The 23,932-nt window shown below is 43.8% G+C and overlaps 1 protein-coding gene across 7 annotated transcripts in view; it reads left to right on the top strand.

The window, feature by feature from the left end:
- The window catches only part of LOC140522101 (inner centromere protein-like), a 576,743-nt gene that overhangs the window by 102,272 nt on the left and 450,539 nt on the right, over nucleotides 1-23,932 (top strand). For 5 of the 7 annotated variants that reach the window (XM_072637142.1, XM_072637143.1, XM_072637146.1 and 2 more), the window contains exons 1-5: nucleotides 18,970-19,135; nucleotides 21,063-21,182; nucleotides 21,395-21,506; nucleotides 22,597-22,799; nucleotides 23,021-23,072. In XM_072637142.1, the coding sequence (XP_072493243.1) occupies nucleotides 18,985-19,135; nucleotides 21,063-21,182; nucleotides 21,395-21,506; nucleotides 22,597-22,799; nucleotides 23,021-23,072 (638 nt within the window). In that variant the 5' untranslated portion in view covers nucleotides 18,970-18,984. Of the gene's footprint in view, nucleotides 1-18,969; nucleotides 19,136-21,062; nucleotides 21,183-21,394; nucleotides 21,507-22,596; nucleotides 22,800-23,020; nucleotides 23,073-23,932 lie in introns of those variants that run through there. The other 2 variants (XM_072637144.1, XM_072637145.1) reach the window with 2 other exon arrangements.

Genomic DNA, 23,932 nt, shown 5'->3' on the forward strand with positions numbered 1-23,932 from the left:
ACATGTCTCTCTAAGGTTGATCAAGCGCCTTGCAAAGGTCATTTCATTCTGTCCCTCACAAGCCTGGTAACTCAATGCAGTTATCCTCATTTTTCAGCTGGGGAAACCAAGGCAGGCAGCAGCTCCTTGACTCGCCCTGCACTCTGTGCACCTGGTTCATGCCTAAGGCAGGACTGGAACCGGGATTTTCTTGGTTTCAAGCCCAGGTTCTCCTCAGGTTGCTGCAGACATTCACTAGTAGAGTGACTCTGGGCAAGTCACTTTGCCCCACTTGCCTCTGCTTCCTCATCTGGAAAATGAACTGGAGAAGGTATTGACAAAGCTGCTCCAATATCTCTGCCAAGAAAACCGCAAATGGGGTTACAGAATTGGACAAGACTGAACATACTTTAGGGTGATGATGGAGTGCTTTGTGGCTTACAGCAGGCTTCACCTGCATCCTTGACAACAACCATAACCACTTTAGGATGAGAAAAATGAGACCCAGACTCCCCTCACTGCTTCCATGACCAGACACAGTGCTGGAGCTTGGACTCATCCTCTGACCTCACTGCTGGGTTTTCAGCACAATACCATGCTTACATCGCCTCTCATGTGGGCACAAAATGCCTGTGGATGTGGCAGGGAAAGGAAGAGGCCAGACGTACCCCTGCAACTTTTGTCTCTCCTCTCCTTTCTCCTTTGGGGGTTATTTGTTTTTAAATGCAGAATCAATTTCAACGAAACTAGCTCTTTCCAAGAAGTGTTCAAAAGGCCTGTTCATCACCCTCCATCCCTCCCCAGAGCATACTTGCTCCCTCCACATTGGTGTTTGAGAGGTAGAGTGGGCCACAGCCGATGGGGAATGCAAGGCTGAATTTCAATGCCCCCATGGGGACGACGCTGGGTGTGTGACTCTGGTAAGTCACTTAAGCTGAGCCTCAACTCTTCCATCTCTAAAATGGGCATCAGAATGTGTCATAAAGTGGTTGTGAGAATCCAATGAGCTCATATTGATGAAGTGCCAGACATATTGCTGCTTGCGTCCTTGAACAATTCATTTCACTTCTTGGCCTCTGTTTCCCCATATGTAAAAGGAGGGGGCTCCATCAGATGACCTTTGAAGCCTCTTCTAGCTCTGCAAATGTGATCCCATTAAATTTTTTAAAAGTAGTTATTAATGACTTGCAATTTTCTTTTTCTGGAAATAGTAGTTTACCTTTTTCAACTGCATGTAAATATTCCGTTTTTGGTAATAAGGTTTTGAATTCCACATTTGTTTATCAATCACTTTATCCTCCCCTCCCCGCTCCACAAGAGGCCAAGCAGCCTCCCATAAGTTATACAGATACAATGATGTAATCATGTGTGCATTAGTCATGTTGTGGAAGAAGAAACATAAGCAAAGGCCAGTGATACACCCACAAATAGCATGCTTTGATCTCCATTCTGACCCGCTAGTTTTTTCCCTGCACGTGCACAGCATTTTCCATCCTGAGTCTCTTGCAATTGTCTCAGATTCTGGCGTTGCTGAGAAGAGCTATGGCTATCATAGTTGTTCACTGTACACTGCAGCTGCTCTGTGTGCAGAGTTCTGCTTCTCCTGACTTCACTCAGCCTCAGTTCCTGTAAGTCCAGGTTTTTCTGAAGTCTTCCTGCTCATCATTTCTTAGAACATATATTTTTATACCACAACTTATTCAACCATTGCCCAAGAGATGGGCATCCCCTCAGTCTCCAGTTCTTGGCCACCACAAAAGCAGCTGCTCTAAATATTCTTGTACATGTGGGTCCTTTACCCTTTTTTATGATCTCTATGATACAGACCTAGTAGTGGTATTGCTGGATTAAAAGGTACACACAGTTTGGTAGCCGTTGAGCATAGTTCTAAATTGTTCTCCACAATGGTGGTATTACTTCACAACTCCACCAATAATGCATTAATGTTGTAATTTTCCCACATCTCCAACATTTATCATTTTCCTTTTCTGGCATGTTACCCATGACAGTCTGATGGGTGTGAGATGGTACTTCAGATTTGTTTTAATTTGTAATTGTCTAATCAATAGTGATTTAGAGCACTTTGATATATGACTATAGATAGGTTTTAATTATTTAATTTGAAAATGGCCTGTTGATATGCTTTGACCATTTATTAACTGGGGAATAACTTGTATTCTTAGAAATTGGACTCACTTCTCTGTATATGTGAGAAAAGAAACCTTTTACAGAAACACTGGCTGTTCAAATTGTGTGCAGTCTTTCTGCTTTCCTTCTTCTCCCCTTGGTTGCACTGGTTTTGTTTGTGCAAAAAGCTTTTAATTTCATGTAACTAAAATGATCCATTTTGCATTTCATAATTCTCTCTGTCTCTTGTTTGGTCACAAAGTCTTCTCTTCTTCGTAGATCTGACAGGTGAACTATTCCATGCTCTCTTCATTTGCTTATGGCATCAGCATTTATGTCTAAATCATGTACCCATTTTGAACTTCTCTTGGTATGCAGTGTAAGATATTGGTGTGTGCCTAATTCCTGCCATAATTTTTTTCCCTTTTTCCCAGCAGTTTTTAGGAAATCATGAGTGCTTCTCCCAGAAGCTGGACTGCTTGGACCACTGAATTCTTTCTTCAAGGCCCAAGTCATATCTCACTACATCTGGGAAGGCTTCCCTGATTCACCAGCTAAAAAAGTGGAAGACTTTTGTGGAATATGGAGACCTCCTTTGTTCCCAACCCATCCTTGTACAAGGTCCCCCACTCCTCTTCTTCAATCACGGCCAACTCTCTGGGAATCCATTTGGGGTTTCCTAGGCAGGTACTGGAGAAGGAAAATTGAGAGGCACTGCTCACCCAAGGGCCTGACACTGCCTGTTGCCTGGTGAGAAGACCTGCTTCATTGTTCGAGATGCTGGACACCTGAAGTGGTCAACTAAGTGAGGACTAGACATGTGCAGAAATGGAGTCTGGCCTCAGTCTACATCTAACAGTTGGGTCTTACAGGTGTGAAAGTGTAGTCCACAAGTACATGATGCAAATATTTGTTTTGTCAAGCTATACAGATAATGAAATGTGAAAGCCACAGTGGTGATAGAATGTGGAATATAAGGGCTGGGAAGGATCTTTTTTAAGAAATAATTCTTAAAATTGACTTTTCTTCTATATTTATAATGTGTCCCTCCATTCATTGCCCCAGTCCCAAACAAATGAAAAGAAAAATTCTCTCCTCATAACATGCACAATGCAGCAAAACAAATCCCCAGTCTTGTTCCCTCCCAAAAATATACATTCTTCTTGGCACTGGGAGTTCGTCAGCCTCTCGTCAAAGTGAGATGGGGGATTCCTTTTGAGTGTTCTGGACTCACAATTTTCCTCTGCTAGCTTGGACATCTGGACGTTGGTTTTCCCTACAATGTTTTCCCTGTTGAAACTGTTCTGGTTCTGTTCACTTTGCTCTCTGTATGTTTATTGAGGTCTTTCCAGGATGCTCTGAAACTGGCCATTTAGTCATTTCTCAGGACACAGTAGTCCATCACACTCATACACCACAATTTGTCCAGACACTCCCCAGTAGGAGAGCAGCCCCTTAGATTCCATCTTCAAGCTACCATGAAAAGAGATGCTCTAAGTATTTTGGGATGTAGCAAACTTTTTCCTTTTCCTTTTATCTCCTGACCTTGGGGTATGTCTTTAATACTAGTCCAGCTATTGGGAAGAATTTTAGAAACCAAATGGTGAAACCTGGGCCTGAATAACCTTAGAATAGAGAAGATAGGGGGCAGAGCCAAGATGGCATAGTAGAAACACACAAATAAGCTAGCTACACACCCACAGCCCATAAAATATCTGTAAAAAAGAACTGGCAATAAATTCTGGAGCAGCAGAAACCACAGAACAGTGGAGTGGACGAGATTTCTGTTCCAGAGAGCCTGAAAACCTGTCGCAAAAGGTTATTCGCGCTGCCAACGCGGAACAGAGCCCAGCCCTGCATTGGCCGCCTGGCGCCGAGAGGAGCAGATCCGTGCAGGCTTCAGGCACAGAATCTCCAGCAGCCACGCAGGTCCCTCCACCCACATGGGACAAGGGTTGGTGAGAGGGTCTCTTTGGTGGGTCGAGAGGAGAGTGGGCTGCCCCCATAACTCAGGCCCCCTCCGGAGGCAGCAGTGCAGGCGGGAGCACACTGGGGCTCCCCAAGCAGGCAGGAGCTTGGATCCATTGTTGAAGGAGTCTGCATAAACCCCTTGAGGGAACTGAGCCTGTGAGGCAGCCCTGCCCCCACCTGAGCATCTGAACTTGATCTCACACTGAATAGCAGCCCCACCCCCACGGAAGCCTTGAGGCTGTGGAGCAGCATTTGAATCTCAGACCCCAAGCACTAGCTGGGCAGATCTGGAGGCGAAGTGGGTGTGAAGAGGATATGCAGAAGTCAAGTCACTGGCTGGGAAAATGCCCAGAAAAGGGAAAAAACCAAGACTATAGAAGGTTACTTTCTTGGTGAACAGACATCTCCTCCCTTCCTTTCTGATGAGGAAGAACAATGCTCACCATCAGGGAAAGACACAGAAGTCAAGGCTTCTATATCCCAGCCCACTCAATGGGTTCAGACCATGGAAGAGCTCAAAAAGAGCTCAAAAAATTTTGAAAATCATGTTAGAGAGGTGGATGAAAAACTGAGAAGAGCAATGAAAGACATGCAAGCAAAGTATGAACAGCAGGTCAGCACCCTGCTAAAGGAGACCCAAAAAAAATGCTGAAGAAAATAACACCTTGAAAAATAGGCTAACTCAATTGGCAAAAGAGGTTCAAAAAGCCAATGGGGAGAAGAACGCTTTCAAAAGCAGAATTATCCAAACGGAAAAGGAGGATCAAAAGCTCATTGAAGAAAATAGTTCTTTCAAAATTAGAATGGAGCAGATGGAGGCTAATGACTTTATGAGAAACCAAGAAATCACAAAACAAAACCAAAAGAATGAAAAAATGGAAGATAATGTGAAATATCTCATTGGAAAAACAACTGACCTGGAAAATAGATCCAGGAGAGAAAATTTAAAAATTATGGGCCTACCTGAAAGCCATCATCAAAAAAAGAGCCTAGAAATCATCTTTCATGAAATTATCAAGGAAAACTGCCCTGATATTCTAGAACCAGAGGGCAAAATAAATATTGAAAGAATCCACCAATCACCACCTGAAAAAGATCCAAAAAGAGAAACTCCTAGGAACATTGTGGCCAAATTCCAGACTTCCCAGGTCAAGGAGAAAATATTGCAAGGAGCTAGAAAGAAACAATTCAAGTATTGTGGAAATACAATCAGGATAACACAAGATCTAGCAGCTTCTACATTAAGGGATCAAAGGGCGTGGAATAGGATATTCCAGAAGTCAAAGGAACTAGCACTAAAACCAAGAATCACCTACCCAGCAAAACTGAGTATAATGCTTCAGGGGAAAAATTGGTCTTTCAATGAAATAGAGGACTTTGAAGCATTCTTGATGAAAAGACCAGAGCTAAAAAGAAAATTTGACTTTCAAACACAAGAATGAAGAGAAGCACGAAAAGGTAAACAGCAAAGAGAACTCATAAGGGACTTATAAAAGTTGAACTGTTTACATTCCTACATGGAAAGACAATATTTGTAACTCTTGAAACTATTCAGTATCTGGGTACTAGGTGGGATTACACACGCACACATGCACACGCACACACACTTAGAGACAGAATGAGCAGAGTGAATTGAAGAGGATGGGATCATATCATAAAAAAAATGGAATCAAGCAGTGAGAGAGAAATATATGGGAGGAGAAAGGGAGAAATGGAATGGGGCAAATTGTCTCTCATAAAAGAGGCAAGCAAAAGACTTTTTTAGTTTAGGGAAAAAGAGGGGAGGTGAGAGAAAAACATGAAGTTTATTCTCATCACATTCCACTAAAGGAAGGAATAAAATGCACACTCATTTTATTATGAAAACCTATCTTACAATACAGGAAAGTGGGGGATAAGGGGATAAACAGGGTGGGGGGGACGATGGAAGGCAGGGCATGGGGAGGAAGGTACAATTTGAGGTCGACACTCATGGGGAGGGACAGGATCAAAAGAGAGAATAGAAGTAATTGGGGGCAGGATAGGATGGAGGGAAATATAGTTAGTCTTATACAATACAACTATTATGGAAGTCATTTGCAAAACTACCCAGATATGGCCTATATTGAATTGCTTGTCTTCCAAAGGGAGGGCGTGGGGAGGGAGGAAGGAAAAGAACAGATTGGTGATGGGGGCAATTGGAATGCTCGGTGTTTTGGGGTGGCGGGAGGGGACAAGGGGGGAGAAAGTTTGGAACCCAAAATTCTGTGAAAATGAATGTTAAAAGTTAAATAAATTAATTAATTAAAAAAGAAAAGAATAGAGAAGATAGGATGTCAGAGCAAGACCTTAGAGCAAAGGTTTCTAAGAATGTCTTCAGTAAGTTATTGGACTAGTGAACAAGCTTTGATTAAGCACATACTTAGTGCCAGCCACTGTGCTGGGGATAGGAAGAGAGGCAAAAGACATTCCTTGCCCTCAAGGAGCTCCCCATTTAGTGGCGACCATGACCAATGTCAACCCTCCACAACCATGTCAAAGTCATCACTAATATCCAGACACCCTGTTGGGCTCACCACTTACTGTAACCTGGGTGATCTTGGGCAGGATACGACACACCAAACTGGTTCAGAACACTGAATGTCAGAGCTGGGAAGGACTGTGAAGAAACTGAGACCTACAGAGATTTGGGTCAAAATTCCCCAGCTAAGACGGGCAAAGCCAACCTTGATTTCTGTCCTCGCTGATTCTGAGGCCAGAGTTCTTTGCACTTGGCCTGAGAAGCAGAGACGTCCTTCCTCCAAGAACTGGAAACCAAGACTCATGTTCTCTTTGATTATAGATGTAAGGGATTTCAAGAGAATTCAAATACAAATCGAGCTAAGTCAAAGTGAGGAAAAGCAATTCAAAAATCTTGAAACTAAGATTCATGGGGTTCTGACACACACACACGTGCATACATGCACACATGTTCACACACATGTTCACAAGTGCATGCACACACACAGAGGAGTGTTTACCTCCATTTCTGCCTCTTCCTATTAGTGAAAAACTGCGTTTTGCAATTTATTTCCAGCCTAGTGCTCATCTAGATACCAACATTAATTTTCAGAGTCACTCATTATTTGTCTTTTCCTTTGACAAACTGTTTTTTGGGTCTTGATGGGACAGTGTTTCTATTAAATTTTCAACATTCATCTCCACAAAATCTTGACTTTCATATTTTCTCTCCCTCCCTCTCTTCCCCCCCAAAATGCCAAGCATTCTGATTACCCCTACCACCAACCTGCCCTTCCTTCTAACATCCCTCCACTTCACTTAAACCTGTTTTCTCTTTTGTCTTGTAGGGCAAGATAAATTTCTATACCCCATTACCTGTATTTCTTATTTCCTAGTTGTGTGCAAGAACAATACTCAACATTTTTTCCTCAGACTTTGAGTTCCAACTTCTCTTCCTCCCTCCCTCCCCACCCATCACCACTGAGAAGGCAAGCAATTGAATATACGCTATATAGGTGTAGTTTGGCAAATGACCTCCATAGTGTGAGTGTGCACTGCGTGTGTGTGTGTGTCTGTGTGTATGTGTGGGTATTCATACTTCATTGCGAAAGAACACCATGACATCAGATAATTGATGACGTGACTTGCATTTGACTTTGTTTTGAGTGAGTGAGGGTTGTGCAGGTCACCAGCCTCACTTCTTCTCCAGAGCCATCTGAATCCAGGGACCAGATACTCATCACGATGCCTAAAGATTACCCAGGATGAGGCAATTGGGGTTAAGGGACTTACCCAAGGTCACACAGCTAGTGAGTGTCACGTTTCTGGCATGAGATTTGAACTCACTTCCTCCTGACTCCTGCAGTGGTGTTCTATTCACTAGGTGCCCCTCTTCCATAATAGTCATGTTGTGTAACACTAACTCTATTTCCCTCCATCCTATCTTGCCTCCCATTTCTTCTATTCTCTCTTTTGACCGTGTTGCTCCTCAAGCGTGTACTTCTAATTACTCGCTCCTCCCATTTGCCCTCCCTCCCACCATCCCCCCACCCTGCTTATCCCATTCTCCCCTACTTTGCTGTATTGTAAAATAGGTTTTCATACCAAATTGAGCAAGCATTTTATTCCTTCTTTGAGCCAAATATGATGAGAGCAAGCTTCACTTTTTCCCTCTCACCTCCTCACTTTTTCCTCCATTGAAAAAGCTTTTTTTACCTCTTTTATGAGAGGTATTTCGCCTCATTCCATTTCTCCCTTTCTCCTTCCAATATATTTCTCCCGCACCCTTCTTTTACCTTTTTTTAGATATGACCTCTTCCTCTTCAACTCGCCCTGTGTTCTCTTTCTGTGTGTGTGTGTGTGTGTGTGCGTACGTGTGGTTGTGTGTGAGTAATCCATCCAAGTTCCCAGATGCTGAGAAAAGTTTCAAGAGTTACAAATATTGTCTTTCCATGTAGGAATGTAAAATGTTCTACTTTAGGAAGCCCCTTATGATTTCTCTTTCCTGTTTACCTTTTCATGCTTCTCCTGATTCTTGTATTTGAATGTCAAATTCCCTTTTTTCAGCAAGAATAATTGAAAGTCTTCTATTTCACTGAAAGACCATTTCCCCCCTAAGGTATTGTACTCAATTTTTCTGGGTGGATGATTCTTGGATTTAATCCTAGTTCCTTAGACTTCTGGAATATCCTTTCCACGCCCTTCACTCCCTTATTATAGAAAATGCTAGATCTTGTGTTATGCTGATTATGTTTCCACAGTACTTGAATGGTTTCCTTCTACTTGCCTGCAATATTTTCTCCTTGACCTGGAAACTCTGAGTTTAGGCTACAATGTTCCTAGGAGTTTCTCTTTATGGATCTCTTTCAAGACGTGATCCTTAGGTTCTTTCCATATGTATTTTGCCCTCTGGTTCTAGAGTATCAGGTCAGTTTTCCTGGATAATGTCATGAAAATTGAGGTCTAGGCTATTTTTGTGACCATGGCTTTCAGGTAGTCCAATAATTTTTAAATTGTCTCTCCTGGATCTATTTTCCAGGTCAGTTGTTTTTCCAATGAAATATTTCACATTATCTTTCATTTTTTCATTCTTGTGGTTTTGATTTGTGAGTTCTTGGTTTCCCATAAAGTCATTAGTCCCCATCTGTTCCATTCTAATTTTGAAAGAACTATTTTCTTCAGTGAGCTTTTGAACCTCCTTTTCCATTTGGCTAATTCTGCTTTTGAAAGTATTCTTCTCCTCATTGGCTTTTTGAACCTCTTTTGCCATTTGAGTTAGCCTATTTTTCAAGGTGTTATTTTCTTCAGCATATTTTTGGGTCTCCTTTAGCAAGCTGTTGACCTGCTTTTTATTCTTTTCTTGCATCTCTCTCATTTCTCTTCCCAGTTTTTCCTCCACCTCTCTAACTTGATTTTCAAAATCCTTTTTGAGCTCTTCCATGGCCTGAGCCCATGGAATAATTATTCTGGATGTTTGGGATACAGAAGCCTTGACTTCTCTGTCTTTCCCTGATGGTAAGTATTGTTCTTCCTCATCCAAAAGGAAGGGAGGAGATATCTGTTCACTAAGGAAGTAGCCTTCTATGGTCTTATTTTTTTCCCCTTTTCTGGGCATTTTCCAAGCCAGTGACTTGACTTCTGAGTGTCCTCTCCAGACCCACCTCGCCTCCAGATCCACCCAGCCAGAGCTTGGGGTCTGAGATTCAAATGCTGCTTCCCAGCCTCAGGGCTTTGGGTCGGGGGCAGGGCTGCCTCACGGGGCTCAGTTCCGTCAGGGAGCTCCTGTGCCCTGCTGTCTCCTCTGCTGACTCTGCTGCTGCCTCCCGAGGGGGCCTGAGTTATGGGGACACCCCACTCCCCTCTCAACAAGTCAAAGAGACCCTCTCACCAACGCTTTTCACCTGTGGGTGGAGGGACCTGCATGGCCGCCGGAGATTCTGTCCCCAAAGCCCACTTGGATCCGCTCCTCTCGGTGCCATGGGGCCAAGGCAGGGCTCTGCTCCGGGTGTGGTGCACAATGGACCTTTTGCATTGGTTTTTCAGGGCTCCCTGGAACAGAAATCTCCTCCACTCCATTGTTCTGTGGCTTCTGCTGCTCCCAAATTTGTTGGGAGTTCTTCTTTACAGGTATTTTATGGGCTGTGGGTTCAGAGCTAGCATATGTGTGTCTTTCTCCTCCGCCATCTTGGCTCCTCCCCCCTTTATAATTTATTAAAAGATGATGTCTAGGTTCTTTTTTGATCACATCTTTCAGGTAGTCCAATAATTTTAAAATGATCTGTCTTGAATCTAATTTCCAGATTAGTTATTTTTCCAGTGATGTATTTCATATTCTCTTTTATTTTCCCATTCTTTTGGATTTGTTCATAATTTCTTGATCTCCCATAAAGTCATTAGGTTTGATCTGCTCCGTTCTAATTTTGAAGGAATTATTTTCTTCAGTGAGCTTGTGGACTTCCTTTTCTATTTGGCAATTTCTGCTTCTTAATGCATTTTCGTCATTGGTATTTTCAACTTCTTTTGATATTTCGTTTAGTCTATTTGTTAAGGTGTTATATTCTTTATCCTTTTTTGGGTCTCCTTTAGCAAGCTGTTGATTTGTTTTTCATGATTTTCTTCCATCACTCTCATTTCTTTTCCCTTTTCCATCTGCTTCTCTTACTTAACTTGAAATATTCTTTGAGAGCTGTTCCATGTCCTGTGGCCAGTTGATACTTTTCTTGGAGACTTGGGGTCTAGGAGTTTCGATTTTGTTTCCTTCTTCAGGTTGTATATTTTAATGTGTCTTGTTACCTAAGTCAGATTTCATATTCCGATTTTCCCCCCTTATTTGCTTATTTATACAAGCCACTTCCCTCACTTTGAGGCTCTTTGTTAAATTAGGTCTCCGCTTCCAGTGTGAAGGGTGTCCTGGCCCACACTTCAGGGGTATTGTGCAGCTGTTTTCAGAGATATTTCCAGGCACTTGTAAATTTTCGGTTCTTCCAAGCTTTGACGATCCAAAAAAAGATGTTCATTCCTCTCCTGGTGTGTGCTTTGATGTGTGAACAATCCCAAACATTCTTTTCTTCCCTGGGAATGTGAGGAGGATTCCCTCTCCATTGTTGCCACAAGCACCACCAGAGCAGCGCTCCTCCTTACTCCAGGGCCACCACCCAGGACTGCAAACCAGATCTTCTTTGCTGAAACAAGGGACTATACTTCATAATCTCTGAGTTCCCTTCTGAATGGAAAGATATGACTCTGACGGTCTGTGATTTCACCTCATTTGGTCTGAATGGAGTAGAACTCCGACTCTTAGGATTTTGGGAGACAAAGTGGTCACAGATATTGTGCTAGTCACCGTGTGCAAGGGAGGGCAGGCAAGACTCAGATGCTAACAAGCTCCAAGGACAGAGGCTGAGGCACGGAGTCTGAAACCCCATGTTCAAACCTTGGAGTCCAGAAAAGTAGCATGAGGGTATAAGAAGATCATAAATCTCTATGGCTTGAGATGTCGGTTTCTTTTCCCAGGTATTGCAAGCTACTAAATAAATTCATTTCAGGCTAGAGAAGGTACAGCAGAATCACTGTAATTCAACATCAAATCCATCCTATTATATTCTGCTTGCAGATTTCCAGAACACTTTCCACACTCACAAGAGCCCTCTAAAGAGGAAGTACCAATGTTAGTGTTACTTTCTTACAGATTGACTGACTGAGGTTCAGAGAAGCTTCTTGCCAATGTGATAAGTCTGCAGTGAAGAGTGTTTTAGAGTAGATTCAAAATCACTTTTCCTGCCTCTGAGTGCAGAACGTGTCCCTCAACATCAGGGAACAAAGAATGTGTTTCTCTGTTTCACTTCCAGGTACAAATGGCAGAATGTGAATGATTACCTGGCTTATAGATTCTTTCGTCATGTTTTCTCCAAATTTTAATCCTTTGCAGTGAAGTTTGATAAACCACAGAGAACCATGAAAATTCAGGCTATGAACTCAGAGACAGGGAATTCCAGTCTCTGTCCTTGTACTTCACTCTTTTGCTCCTTGGCTCCTTTTTCCTTTCGGGTTTGAAATCTATAAAACAGGAAAGATAATAGAGGCAGTAAGAAGTGATGGAAAGATTACTGGCCCTCATGTCGAGAGCATGGGTTCAAATCTCAGTCCTGGCTTACAGATCTATTTGATCTTACCAATCATTGAGGCCCCCTGTACTTCCAATTACTTAAGTTACATGTTGAGGTTTGGATTAGATACTCTCTAGGGCCTTTTCCAATTCTTAAATCTAGTATCCCCAGAGAACTGTGGAACCTAGAACCGTTTCTTGTCCCTATATACCCATCAGAGAGTCCTACCTGACTCAGGATCTTGTGAAATGCTTCTGGCAATCCCATTAGAGAATAGAAACATCCAGAAAGAAAGTGATGTATGCAGTTGGGGACAAATCACTATTGTTCTGACACAAAAGCGAAGAGCATTTTTCTGTAACTGCGATTAAGCTTCCCTACCTGTTGGATGGTGATTCAGATGTCTCTAAGGACATTTTCTAAATATACATGGTTAAATGGCAGAACTCTCCAGTTAGTAGAGGAGAAACTGAGACTTCGTTTGAGGTTGTGCAGCCTCTTCTACCTTGAAGTAGCATATGGGTAACTGCCTCAAACCCCCATTGCCAGGACCTACCTGGTCTCAAACTTCCAAGGCAGAGACGTTTGCAGAACTGATACCATAAGAAGTTACTTGGATGTAAGCTGACTTCAGCATGGGTTTCATGTCTGGAGGAGACACACTTCAATGAGCATGTCCCATGAAGTAAAGATGGAGAAGTTCCAATCTAGCCTGAAAGCTTTGAGGAAACTGAGCGTCTCAGGGATTAGTTTACTAAGAGATGTCAGGGATCGGGTTGGAGACAGGTGGAAGGGGTGTGTGTGTGTGCAAGGCTTTATTGTAACATCACATGACTCACTCCTAGGGGAGGCCTGGGCAGCCTTGCAGGGCACACATATCCCTGTGCTCTCCGGAAGTTCCAAAGCACTCTTAGCTTCCTGAAGCCCAGTAGCTTAGAACCTCATTTTCTTACGGTGAGACCTTTCCTTGTTGTTTTTCTGCTAGCGAGCTTGGTAATTCACTACTGTGAATATGAGTCACCTTGCTCTACGTGATCCCTCCTGGGGAGGGTTGCATTCCCCACTCCTCTGCCCCTGGAAGCAGGGAACCTATTGGGTCATTCATTTTAGGTCTCAGGGTATTCATGCTCTGGATCACTCTACTTCAAGGAACTCAAAGTATAAGGTATGGAGAATCCATGAGAGGTCCCATAGCCCATTCCCCTGCCTCTCCAGGACGACCTAACAAAAAAAACGAGCTGCCATATTCTCTCCAGTTTCTTCAGCTTTTGCTCTCTGTGCTGGAGTGTCTTCAGTCAGGAATTATATCAAGGATGGAGAATGGATTAAAACTAACAAGGAAAGATTATATAACAGCCTAAAGCGGTATCTCTAACTGTCATATTTTCTCTTTGTGTATTTCAGCCATTTCCATGGATATGGTGAGAAAGTTCCCCTTGGACTTCATTAGTTTTCTGAGAGATCTCCTGCTGACCATAAGAAACAAAAATGAATGTGTAAAACTACTAAGTGAGGAACAATTGACATTCTTCAATGACTTTGTTGTACTCTCTTTTGCTAATTCTGTTATAACTTGTTTATATTTAGCTGCTATTTTTGAGCGCAGTACCAGATGTAAGGAATAAGGGAGTAGACATCCTAGATTCTTAGACCAGTCCTTTTATTCCTTAGCTAGACTACAGAACCAAACGCAGGTTATTTTCTTGGATTCATTATCTGAGCCAGATTTTTTTCTGTGGGTTAGAAAGTTGAGCCTGGCCATTTTGTCTCAGCCAATGTTTAGAGTAGTTCCCTTTCCTGAGGTAAGATGCCTGAGCATGGCTCCTTTCCTTAGATGAGATCGTGAGCTGTATTTCCTTCCCTGGACCAGGACTGAGCCTGGATCCCCTTCATTCCCAGTCTGATAATCGGCCTAATATGATTCCAGAGTTGGAAAAAATTATCCTGACTTCTCAAGATTTCTGTCCTTTAGTCCTTGAGGTTGTCTTGGCAGGTAAACTGCCAGATAGTTGGGAGTGTCTACCCTATCTTGAAAGGGGATTTCTCTTTCTATCTCGTGCTGTTGGGGTTTGTTACTACTCTATAGAAAAGCAGAAAATTTGTGTGGGTTTATTTTGTAACTTGCAACTTTGCCAAACTTGTTTATTATGTCAAGAAGTTTTTTACTCGAATCTCTGGGATTTTCTACGTTTATCATCATATCACCTGCAAAGAGTGATAACATAGTGTCTCCTTTGCCTATTTTGCTTCTCTTTTTCTTCTGTTATTGCGATAGATCATATTTCTAGTGTCTTACTGAAAAATAGTGGTGATAAATGACAAACTTGATTCACCCCTTATCTTATTGGAAATGCATCTAGCTTATCTCCATTGCACCCAATGCTTATTGAAGATTTTAGGTATGTACTACTTATTGTCTTATGGAAAGTTCCCTTTATTCCTATGCTCTCCAATATTTTTAATAGGAATGGGTGTTGTATTTTGTCAAAAACTTTTTTCTGCATCTATTGAGATAATCCTGTGGTTTCTGTTATTTGTCTTGTGGAAATGATGGATTATGCTAATTGTTTTTCTAATATTGAACCAGCCTTGCACTGCTGATATGAATCCTACCTGATCATAATGTATTATTCTTGTGATAACCTGCTGTATTCTTTTTGCTAAAATCTTATTTAAAATTTTCGCATCTATATTCATGAGAGAAATTGGTCTGTATTTTTCTTTCTCTGATTTGTCTCTTCCTGATTTAGATATCAAAACCATATTTGTATTATTAAAAGGATATTGGAGGACTCTTTCCTCTATTTTCACAAATAGTCTATGTCATATTGGAATTACCTGTTCTTTAGATGTTTGATAGAGCTAGGTACTCAAGACAGAGTAGACAATGAATATAGCAATGTACTGTTTGATAAACCCAAGGACCCAGCTTCTGGGCTAAGAAGCCACTGTTTGACAAAAATTGCTGGGACAACTGGATAACAGTATGGCAGAAAGTAGACATGGACCCATGCCTGACATCACATAGAAGAGGAAAATCCAAATGAGTACACAATCTCGGTGTAAACATTGATCCCATGGACAAATTGATGGAGCAAGGAATAGTGTATTTCTCTGACTAAAGAAGAGATAGGCAGTAGTATGAAGTGCAAGATGGGTAATTTTGATTACCTTCAACTGACAAGGTTTTGCACAACCAAACCCAATGCAACAAAAATCAGAGATGAAGAAAACTGGGAAAGAATTTTTACAGAGTTTTGACAGAATGTCCGGGATAAATGTCTCATTTCGAGAATATATAGAGATGTGAGTCAAATTTACAAATATACAAGTCATTTCCCAGTTGATAAATGGTCAAAGGATATGAACAGATAGTTTTCAGAGGAAGCAATTAAAGATATCTATAGTCATATGAAAAAATGCTCTAAATCACTTCTCATTAGAGAGATGCAAACCAGAACAACTCTGAGGTACAACATCACACCTATCAGATTGGCAAAAATGACAGAACAAGGAGGCAATAAATGTTGGAGAGGATGTAGGAGAGTTGGAACACCAATACTTTGGTGGTGGAGCTGTGAACTCATCCAACCATTCTGGACAGCAATTTGGAACTATGCCCAAAGGGCTACAAAAATGTGCATACCCTTTGACCCAGCAATATCGCTACTAGGACTGTATCCTCAAAACATCATAAAAATGGGAAAGGGTCCCACATGTACCAAAATATTTCTAGCAACACTCCTTGAAGTTGCCAAAAACTGGAAATCAAGGTGATGCTCCTCAATTTGGGAATGGCTGAATAAGTTGTGGTAGATAGATGTCATGCAGTACTATTGTGCCATAAGAAATGATGAACAAGAAAACCTCAAAGAGGGCTTGTAGGACTTATATGATCTGATGATGGGAGAGAGGAGGAGAACCAGGAGAACTTTGTGCACAGCAACATCCACAGTGTGCGAGAGCTTTTCTGGTAGACTTGGAACTTCATAATAACGCAAGAACTTAAAAAAAAATAATTCCCCATGGTTTTCTCAGACAAAAGGCATTCCACCCTCAGAGAAAGAACTACGGAATCCATTTACAGAATGTAGCAGATCATGTTTGTATATGTGTCTGTGTGTGCATCATATTTTGATTTGTTATATGATTTCTTCCATTTATTTTAGTTCGTCTACACAGCATGATTATAGTGAAAACGTATTTAATAAGAAAGTATATGTAGATCCTATACAGAATTGTATGACGTCTTGGGGAGGGAGGGGGTGGTGAGGAATAGGTGGGGATTTAAAAATCTAATTTTTTTGTAGTGATTATAGAACATGAAAAAATTAATTAATTAATTGAATTTTTTAAAAAAGGAGAAAATGCTCTAAATCACTTTCGACTAGAGAGAAGCAAACGAAAATAACTCTGAGGTACCACATCACATCTCTCAGATTGGCAAACATGACAGAACAAGGAGACGATAAATGTTGGAGAGGATGTGGGAGAGTTGGAACACCAGTGTAATGAAATATTATTGTGCTATAAGAAATGATGAACAGGAAGACTTCAGAGAGACCTTGAAAGACTTATGTGATCTGATGCTGAGTGAAAGGAGCAGAACCAGGAGAACTTTATGCACACCAAAGACCACAGTGGGAGAGAGATTTTTCTGGTACACTTGCAACTTCGTAGCAATGCGAGGACTTAAAAAAAAATCCCCGATGATCTTCTAAGGCAAAATGCCTTCCATATCAGAGAAAGAACTGGGGAATTCAATAGTAGAATATAGCAGATCATTTTTTTTCTGTGTATTACGTTTTGGTTTGTTCTATGGTTTCTCCCATTCGTTATAATTCTTCTACACAGCAAGACTATAATGAAAATGTGTTTAAGAGGATTGTATGTATACATCCTATATAAAATTGTTTGCCATCTGAGGGAGGGAGGATGGAGGTAGAGGAGAGGTAGGAGAAAGAAATCTAAGTTATATAGTAGTGAATAAAAAATCAATAAAATTAGTATAAAAAGAAAAATAAAGATGTGTCATTTGTTCTTGGATTTTGCCAAATTCTCCTTCCTTCCTCCTCTCCCTGAACGTGCTCATACCAGCACTGAATATTGAATCAACATTGGATCCCTAATCTCTGGCTGCTGGGATCCCTGTTTTTTGTGGAATGACTGGAGTAACAAGGATGTAAGAATTTGTGCTAACTCAATTCTCAAAGAAAGGGCTGAACCACAGTCACATATTTCTGTCTCTTTTTAGGAAAAATAGAAGACTACTAAAAAAGGTGTTGCCTCCTAGAAGCTTGCTGGAACCAAATGCACATCTTGTCAACCAAGGGCCCACTGTGCTGTATCTGAGATGAGGGGGTGGGACGTAATGGAATCAAAAAAGCCCAAGTCGGTGAAAGGCTACAATTGTTGGAATAACGTTTATAGCATGCCACTTGATTGTTCTCTAAGGCCTGGAGGCTCGAAACAATGAGTTGTCATGATGGAGTGTGTGGTGGGTAGAAGTCACTTTAGCTGTCTGTGCCTCAGGTTTCTAATTGTAAAACCAGGGGAATATTCTGGCACTCACATCTATATTTCCTGGACTTCTTCCTCCAAGGGTCCAACTGAATCACCAGACAAATTCCTAGGTTTGGGGATGAGACGGAAATCCATAAAAGATCCATTTTCTTTCAATGACGATTGGTCCAACTACATGTATGGGCAGGCCACAGTCTTGTGCTTTGAGGAAGATAGAAAATCTAGCAAAGAACTGGCTCCAGCATTCATAGAAATATCAATTTATTAAATGCATAAGACAATAGCATAGCTGACTATCATTCAAATGCTCACACGACAAGTATTTTAGAGCTACTAAGTCTAATAGAAGCGTAGACCATCTTTTTAAAAATGCCAAATTGAGTACAGGGGGCCATGAAGGATTTGTGGCATGTGAAGCTATGTGTAAGCGTGGGATAATCAAAAAATTATCATTTATTAAGCACCTTCTGTTTATCAGGCACTGTACTAAGTTGTGAGGTCACAAAAAGTGCAAAAGACTTAAGGAGGGAAGAGGAAGGAAAAGACTGAAGAATCATAAGGAAAAAAGACACGACTATTGGACCATGGATACAGGGGAGAATGGAAACAACTCACAAGAGTAGTTTTAGGAACAACTCAAGATATATTTTGTTCCAAGATTATGGCAAGGCAAAGATAATAAGGCAACAAGTATTTATTAAGTGCTGACTGTATATCAGGCACTCTAAGTACTGAGGTACAAAGGAAAGAAAAGAGTCCTTGTAAGGAGAATGAATGAATGAATGAATGAATAACATTTATTAAGCTCTTACTAGGTACAAAGTACTGTGCCAAGTAGTCCCTGATCTCAAGGAACTCCTATTCTGAATGGAGAGAGTAATGTATAGGTTTCAACTGTCAGTCAGATGAAACATTGCCAGCATTGTTAGGGTGCAGAAGGAAAACATAACGTAACCAGCATCCCTTAATGTAATTCCTTCGGGCAATTCTTATGTTTCCAATTTGGAAGCATTTGGCATATTGAAGCAAGAACTTTGGTGGCAAGAAAGTTGTTTTCGGGGTATTTTATAAATTGAATGCCTGAGGAGGTTGGGTCTCTAGCACCTTCAGGAGGAGTTATCCTTTCCCTTTGCTTTACAGATGAGGAAAATGAGGCACAGGGATGGGGAAACGATTTCCCTGAGGCACATTTGTCGTAAAATGGCCAAAGGAGCCAGATTGAATGCCTCAGTTGACATCCCTCTAGACCTCAGTGCCCCACCCATCCCCTCCCCCACTGGTCCTTCTCTCCCTAACTGCCATGGAATTCTGCAACCCCAACAGTCTGCGTTACTTCACAAGGGACAGTTGCTGTGGAAGTTTGCTTGGTGACTCCGGTCGTGAAGAAATGGGCCAAACCTGGGGCGCAGGTGTTCAAATGGTGACTCGCTGGTGTGGCGGCAGACCCCTAGGTAAGCAGGAGTGGGGGTGAGGGGAAACATCAGTCTGACCTGGGGTTCATCTCGTAGGGGAGGCAAGGCTGGGACTGTGGATTCTTGGCTGCTTTTCTTTTCTTCTGATCAAAAGCCTCCCATAGAAGGCACTTGGACAACCCCTTTGTCCCAGGGACCTCTCAGTTGGATAAGACATCCCAAAGTCTGAGACGACTCTCTGTCCCCCAAATCTCCCTGACTGGCCTGGCTCCTTGCACTGTCGTGTGGGTTACACTGCTGTGTGTGTCTGTCTCAGAGCTCCCCTGGTGGACCATGAGCTATGTTCTGGTGAAGGCAATGGTCAGGTTGGCTCTTTCATCTTTGTACCTTGAGGGCTTTGAATACCTGACGCTGCCTCAGCTTCGAACGCACTGGGGCAGCCAGCACCGCAAAGGCTTGACCTCTTTCCTCATCACCCGTCACGGTGTTTGTGGCCCTCCGTAGGGGAAGACTCTAGGTCCCATGTTGGTGCTTTCTCCTCTGGGGAGCCTGGTAGCATATTTCCTCAGCTGGTGGCTTAGTGGCTGGAACTCTGGACCTGGGCACTTACTGGCTGTGTGAGCCCGGGCTAATCACTGAACTTCTGTGTGCCTCAGTTTCCTTAGCTGTCAAATGGGAACAGTCATAGCACCTGATTCCCAAGGTGGTGAGGATTAAGGGAAATAGTATAGGTAAGGCACTTTGCAGAAGTGAAAGCACTTTTGAAAATGATTATTCCCATCCATAGCAATGGACCTGAGATCCCAAAGCCTCTTTGCCAGGCAGGGATTTTGTTCCCAGTGGAGCTTGGAGTGGGTGTATGGGCCTGGCTCTTCCTATCTGTACTCCCCAATTTCTGTCTGGCTGCCCTGTTCCTTTCTGGAATTCAGGGCTCACTTTGCTGAGGAGACCTGAAGACCTGCAGTTGGGGCTTGTGTTGATGTGAGTCATGAGGGACAGGTCTTGGTTGCCTTGCCTGCCTTCATCCTACTTTATCCCTTTCCTCTGGTTTCCTCCTTGGGATATGGATTCTTCCTGTGGGGAATGGATCTGCTGGGGATTTGCATCCCCTCTAGCTCCCAGGGTGTTGAATTGAAGGGAACTGATCAACATGAAGAGGGGTCATGTTGACATTGGTGAGCAGTGGGGTGCTGGCCCGAGGTTGCTTTGCGGAATGGTAAGCCATCAGAGGGAGGATGTTGGGTTCCTGGGGCTCCTGCGTCCTCAGGACAGCAGTATGAAATGAGCATGCGAGCTCCTTCTGATGCCCTATGGCCTCCCTGGGCTGGGTTGCCTAAGTACCCAACCAATTCCTTACTGCATTTGGGGTGTAAAGCATCTGAGGGAGAAGAATGCCAGGTAGTTGCTGGGCCGGCACTCCACCTTCGTTCCCTGTTTACCCCTGCCTCCCGATCCTGGCTCAGTTTAAGGGGCAGCAGCCTGTGACGTCTGACCCATGTCTGAGAGAGGTTTGATTTCTGGGCCTCTCTCTCCAAGTCAGTTCTCTCTTCCTTGCCTCACCCTGGGACCACAGATGTACACTCACTGGTCCCTGTGGCCCGCCAGCCAGTCGCCAAGGCTCCTATTAATCACTTTCTTCCTGCCCAGCGTGCTGCTAGGTGCTGACCTCCCAGCTTGCTGCCAAGACACAAAGATCAAAAGGCACTTGTTGGATCTTCTAACAGCTTGAGAATATTCAGATGACAATTAGGAAGGAAGGGAATGCTTTCTCTGTGCCTGGCCCTGGGCTTAGCGTGGCAGATACAAGCAAGCCAAGCTGCTGCCAGCCTTCATGGGGCATTTAGGTTCTTACATGGTAGATAACACAAGGAAGTGGTAACCAGTGTGGGGCATGGACTGAAACATAGTACCCAGAATGAGTACACTTGACTTTGAACTGTTGATTTGATTCCTTGCAACCATTTAGCCTTTCTGAGATCACTGCTGCCTTTCCAATGTCGTCGAAACACCTACGACCTCCAGAGAGATGGAGTGCAGAGACTGGAAAGGGAGCCAGTGAGATGCATCAGCATCAGAAAATACGAAGGTATCCAGATTGCTGCTGCAGTGAAGACATTCTTGGCATCTGAAGATGCTCCCAATGGCTAGTGCATTCAGGGTGGAGGGATGGGAGTGATCTTAGAGCCTGGACCTGGTCCCCTTCCCCTGAGCAACCCTGGAGCCTGCTTCAGATGATTTTTCTCAGCAGGTGACCTGGGAATTCTCATTTTGACCTTCCCTTCTGCTCTGAAATTGCAGATGGCACCATGGGGACCACCATAGGCTCTGGGAGAGTCCTGGAGGCCCACAGAAATGAGACGGTGTGGCTGCAGCAGATGCAGGAGGAAGAGGGTTGGAGCACTTTTTCCAGGTTAGCCTGGGGCCAAGGGACCCGCATGGGTGCAGCAGCCCAGGGCAAGGGGTATTGGGCAAAATTGAGTGACCTGAGGGATTGGGGACAGAAACCATTATTTAAAATAATTTAGGAACTGTATGGGGAATCTGGCCCCTGTTGCAAGGCAGAGTCACAGGAACTGAGAAAGCACAAACAAACAAGGACAAGCATGTGTCCCATTACACTCCTGCTCCAAGCTCTGCCATTTTGGCCTGTTTTCCTTCCTTCCTTCCCCTCCTCTTTCTTTTCTTCTTTTCCTTTCTTTCTCCTTCCATCCTTCTCTCCCTTCTTGCCTCCCTCTATGCCAGGCATTGTATGGAGCCCAGAGAATGAGACGTTCTCTTCTCTGTGGACTGGATCTTATGTTCTAAAGGGATGTGACCAGTCTTCTGGACTTGCCCTTCCTATGCTCCATCAGTATCTGGCTTCCCCCAGGCTAAGTGGGCAAGGCAGAACAATGGAGACAGGCCTGAGTTTGGTGTCAGCATCTATCTCCAGCCCTCCTAGTCTGTGCTAGCTCCCTAGGCCTCTGTAAATAGTGGGAGCTGGGCCAGAAGGCTTCCAAGGTCCCATCCATTCAAATGGTGGTCCAGTGATGATGGTAGTACTCTCAACACTGTGCTTGGTGCTGTGGGAAACATGGAGGGAAGTAGGAGATGTTGAGGGGAGAGGAGACCCAGGCAAGCAGCAAGGGCAGGGCAGGGGAGAGTTTGGTGCCGACATGCAGGCCCTGCAGAGAGTCTAGGACCCAGATTGGAAACCAGAAGGGACCTTGGAGGTCCTGGAGTCCAAGACTCTCATTTTCACAGACGAAGAAACTGAGGTACACAGGCAAAATGACTTGCCCATGGTCCCCTAGCTAGTCAGTGTCTGAGGCTGAATTTGAACTCAGGCCTTCCTGATTCCAGGCCAGTGCTCTATCCACTGTGAGTTCCTTAAGGGCAGGGAACATATTCGGGATTTTCTTTGTTTGCCAGGCATAGGTTTGTAGACTGAGAGGCAGAGCCTCCCAGATTGGCGATGCCTAGGGCCGTGGTGTCAAGACCCTATTTTCTGCTTCCTGCAGGGGGTCTGGCCCCAGGAGGCCCAAGAGCAGTCAGCACCGCCAGCAGCTACTTGCGGTCAAAGAGAGCTTGGAGAAGCTGGTCCCGGGGGTGGCTGAGAACGGCTCCGTCTCTTGTGGGACCCAAAGCCAAGCAGCAGCGGTCCCCTCGCTGCCTGCCTCCCCTACGGAGTTCCCCAGAATGTCAGGGAACCTGCCATGCTCAGGTAAGCTCGTACCCGTCGTGGAGATTGGCGTCAGCGATCAGCAGAGTGCCGAGAAGTGCCTGGGGGTGAGCAAGGCTAGCACAGGTCCTCTCTTTGGGCCAGTTCTACTACTGTGGCTTGGTTCCCTCTGTGCCCTAAATCTGCAACAAGGATCTAACAAGATATCGGGGGTGAAAGGTTCAGAGGAAGGGTGGGTCTCCATTGTCTTCTTCTCTCCGTAGAGAGCACGATGGACCAAGGTGAGGCGCCCAGGAAGCTTCCTCAGAGCATCAGGTAGGAGGAGCCGCAGGTATCTGTGAGCACAAGTGGCAGGGAGAGACCACACAGGATGGTCCCAGAGCTGGCCAAGGGATCCACGAATTCAGTGCTGCTAAAGTGCCACTGTGTGCCTCAGTGAGCAAAACATCCCGGCACTGCGGGGAGGTCTGCCCTCTGGACGCTTTGACTCAGCCTCTTTCAGAACCTCCAAGGCAAGCTAGGCTTTTGGGGAAAAGCCGCCATCCAGATGAGCTTGGGGTCCCCAAGGCATTCCAGAGATCCTTAATATGGTCCTTGCACAACTCATGCTGACACCCAGCTAAGGCGTCCAAAATAACTTCCTTCTCAGAATCAGCCTTTAAGAAGAGTCTGGTTAGTGGGGCAGGTGAAAGGAAAGGAGGAGGCCATTCCCTAAGTTCTCTGGATGATAAGACCTCAAACTTATTGGTGTGACTTTGGGCAGATGACGTTTCTGGGCCTCAGTTTCCTTCTCTGTCAAATGGGTGAATTGGAAGGCCTCTCAAGCTTTCTTGATGCTCAGTTGGTGACAAAGTGGTGGTGGATCCTGAGTAAACGCTCCTTGTGGCCTTGGTGGGTGGCTCTAGGAAGAATTTTGGCCTCCAGTGGAGAGGGAGGTGTCCTCTCTCCCTCCCTCCCCATATAATCTCGTCTACCATGTATAGGTGACCTACACACACACACATACACACACACCTCCCTGTGGACATTCCCAGTAGGATGTGAGCCTCTGAGAGCAGAACTTGTTCAATCTTTACTGCTGGAGCCTCAGAACCTAGAACAAGGCTTTTTGATGGAGGAGGTGCTTAGAAAAGTTGTGTTTGATTTAATCAGACACATATGATTCCGTAGCAGTG

This window comes from Notamacropus eugenii, chromosome 2 (genome assembly GCF_028372415.1).
Source record: "Notamacropus eugenii isolate mMacEug1 chromosome 2, mMacEug1.pri_v2, whole genome shotgun sequence".
NCBI lineage: Eukaryota > Metazoa > Chordata > Mammalia > Diprotodontia > Macropodidae > Notamacropus > Notamacropus eugenii.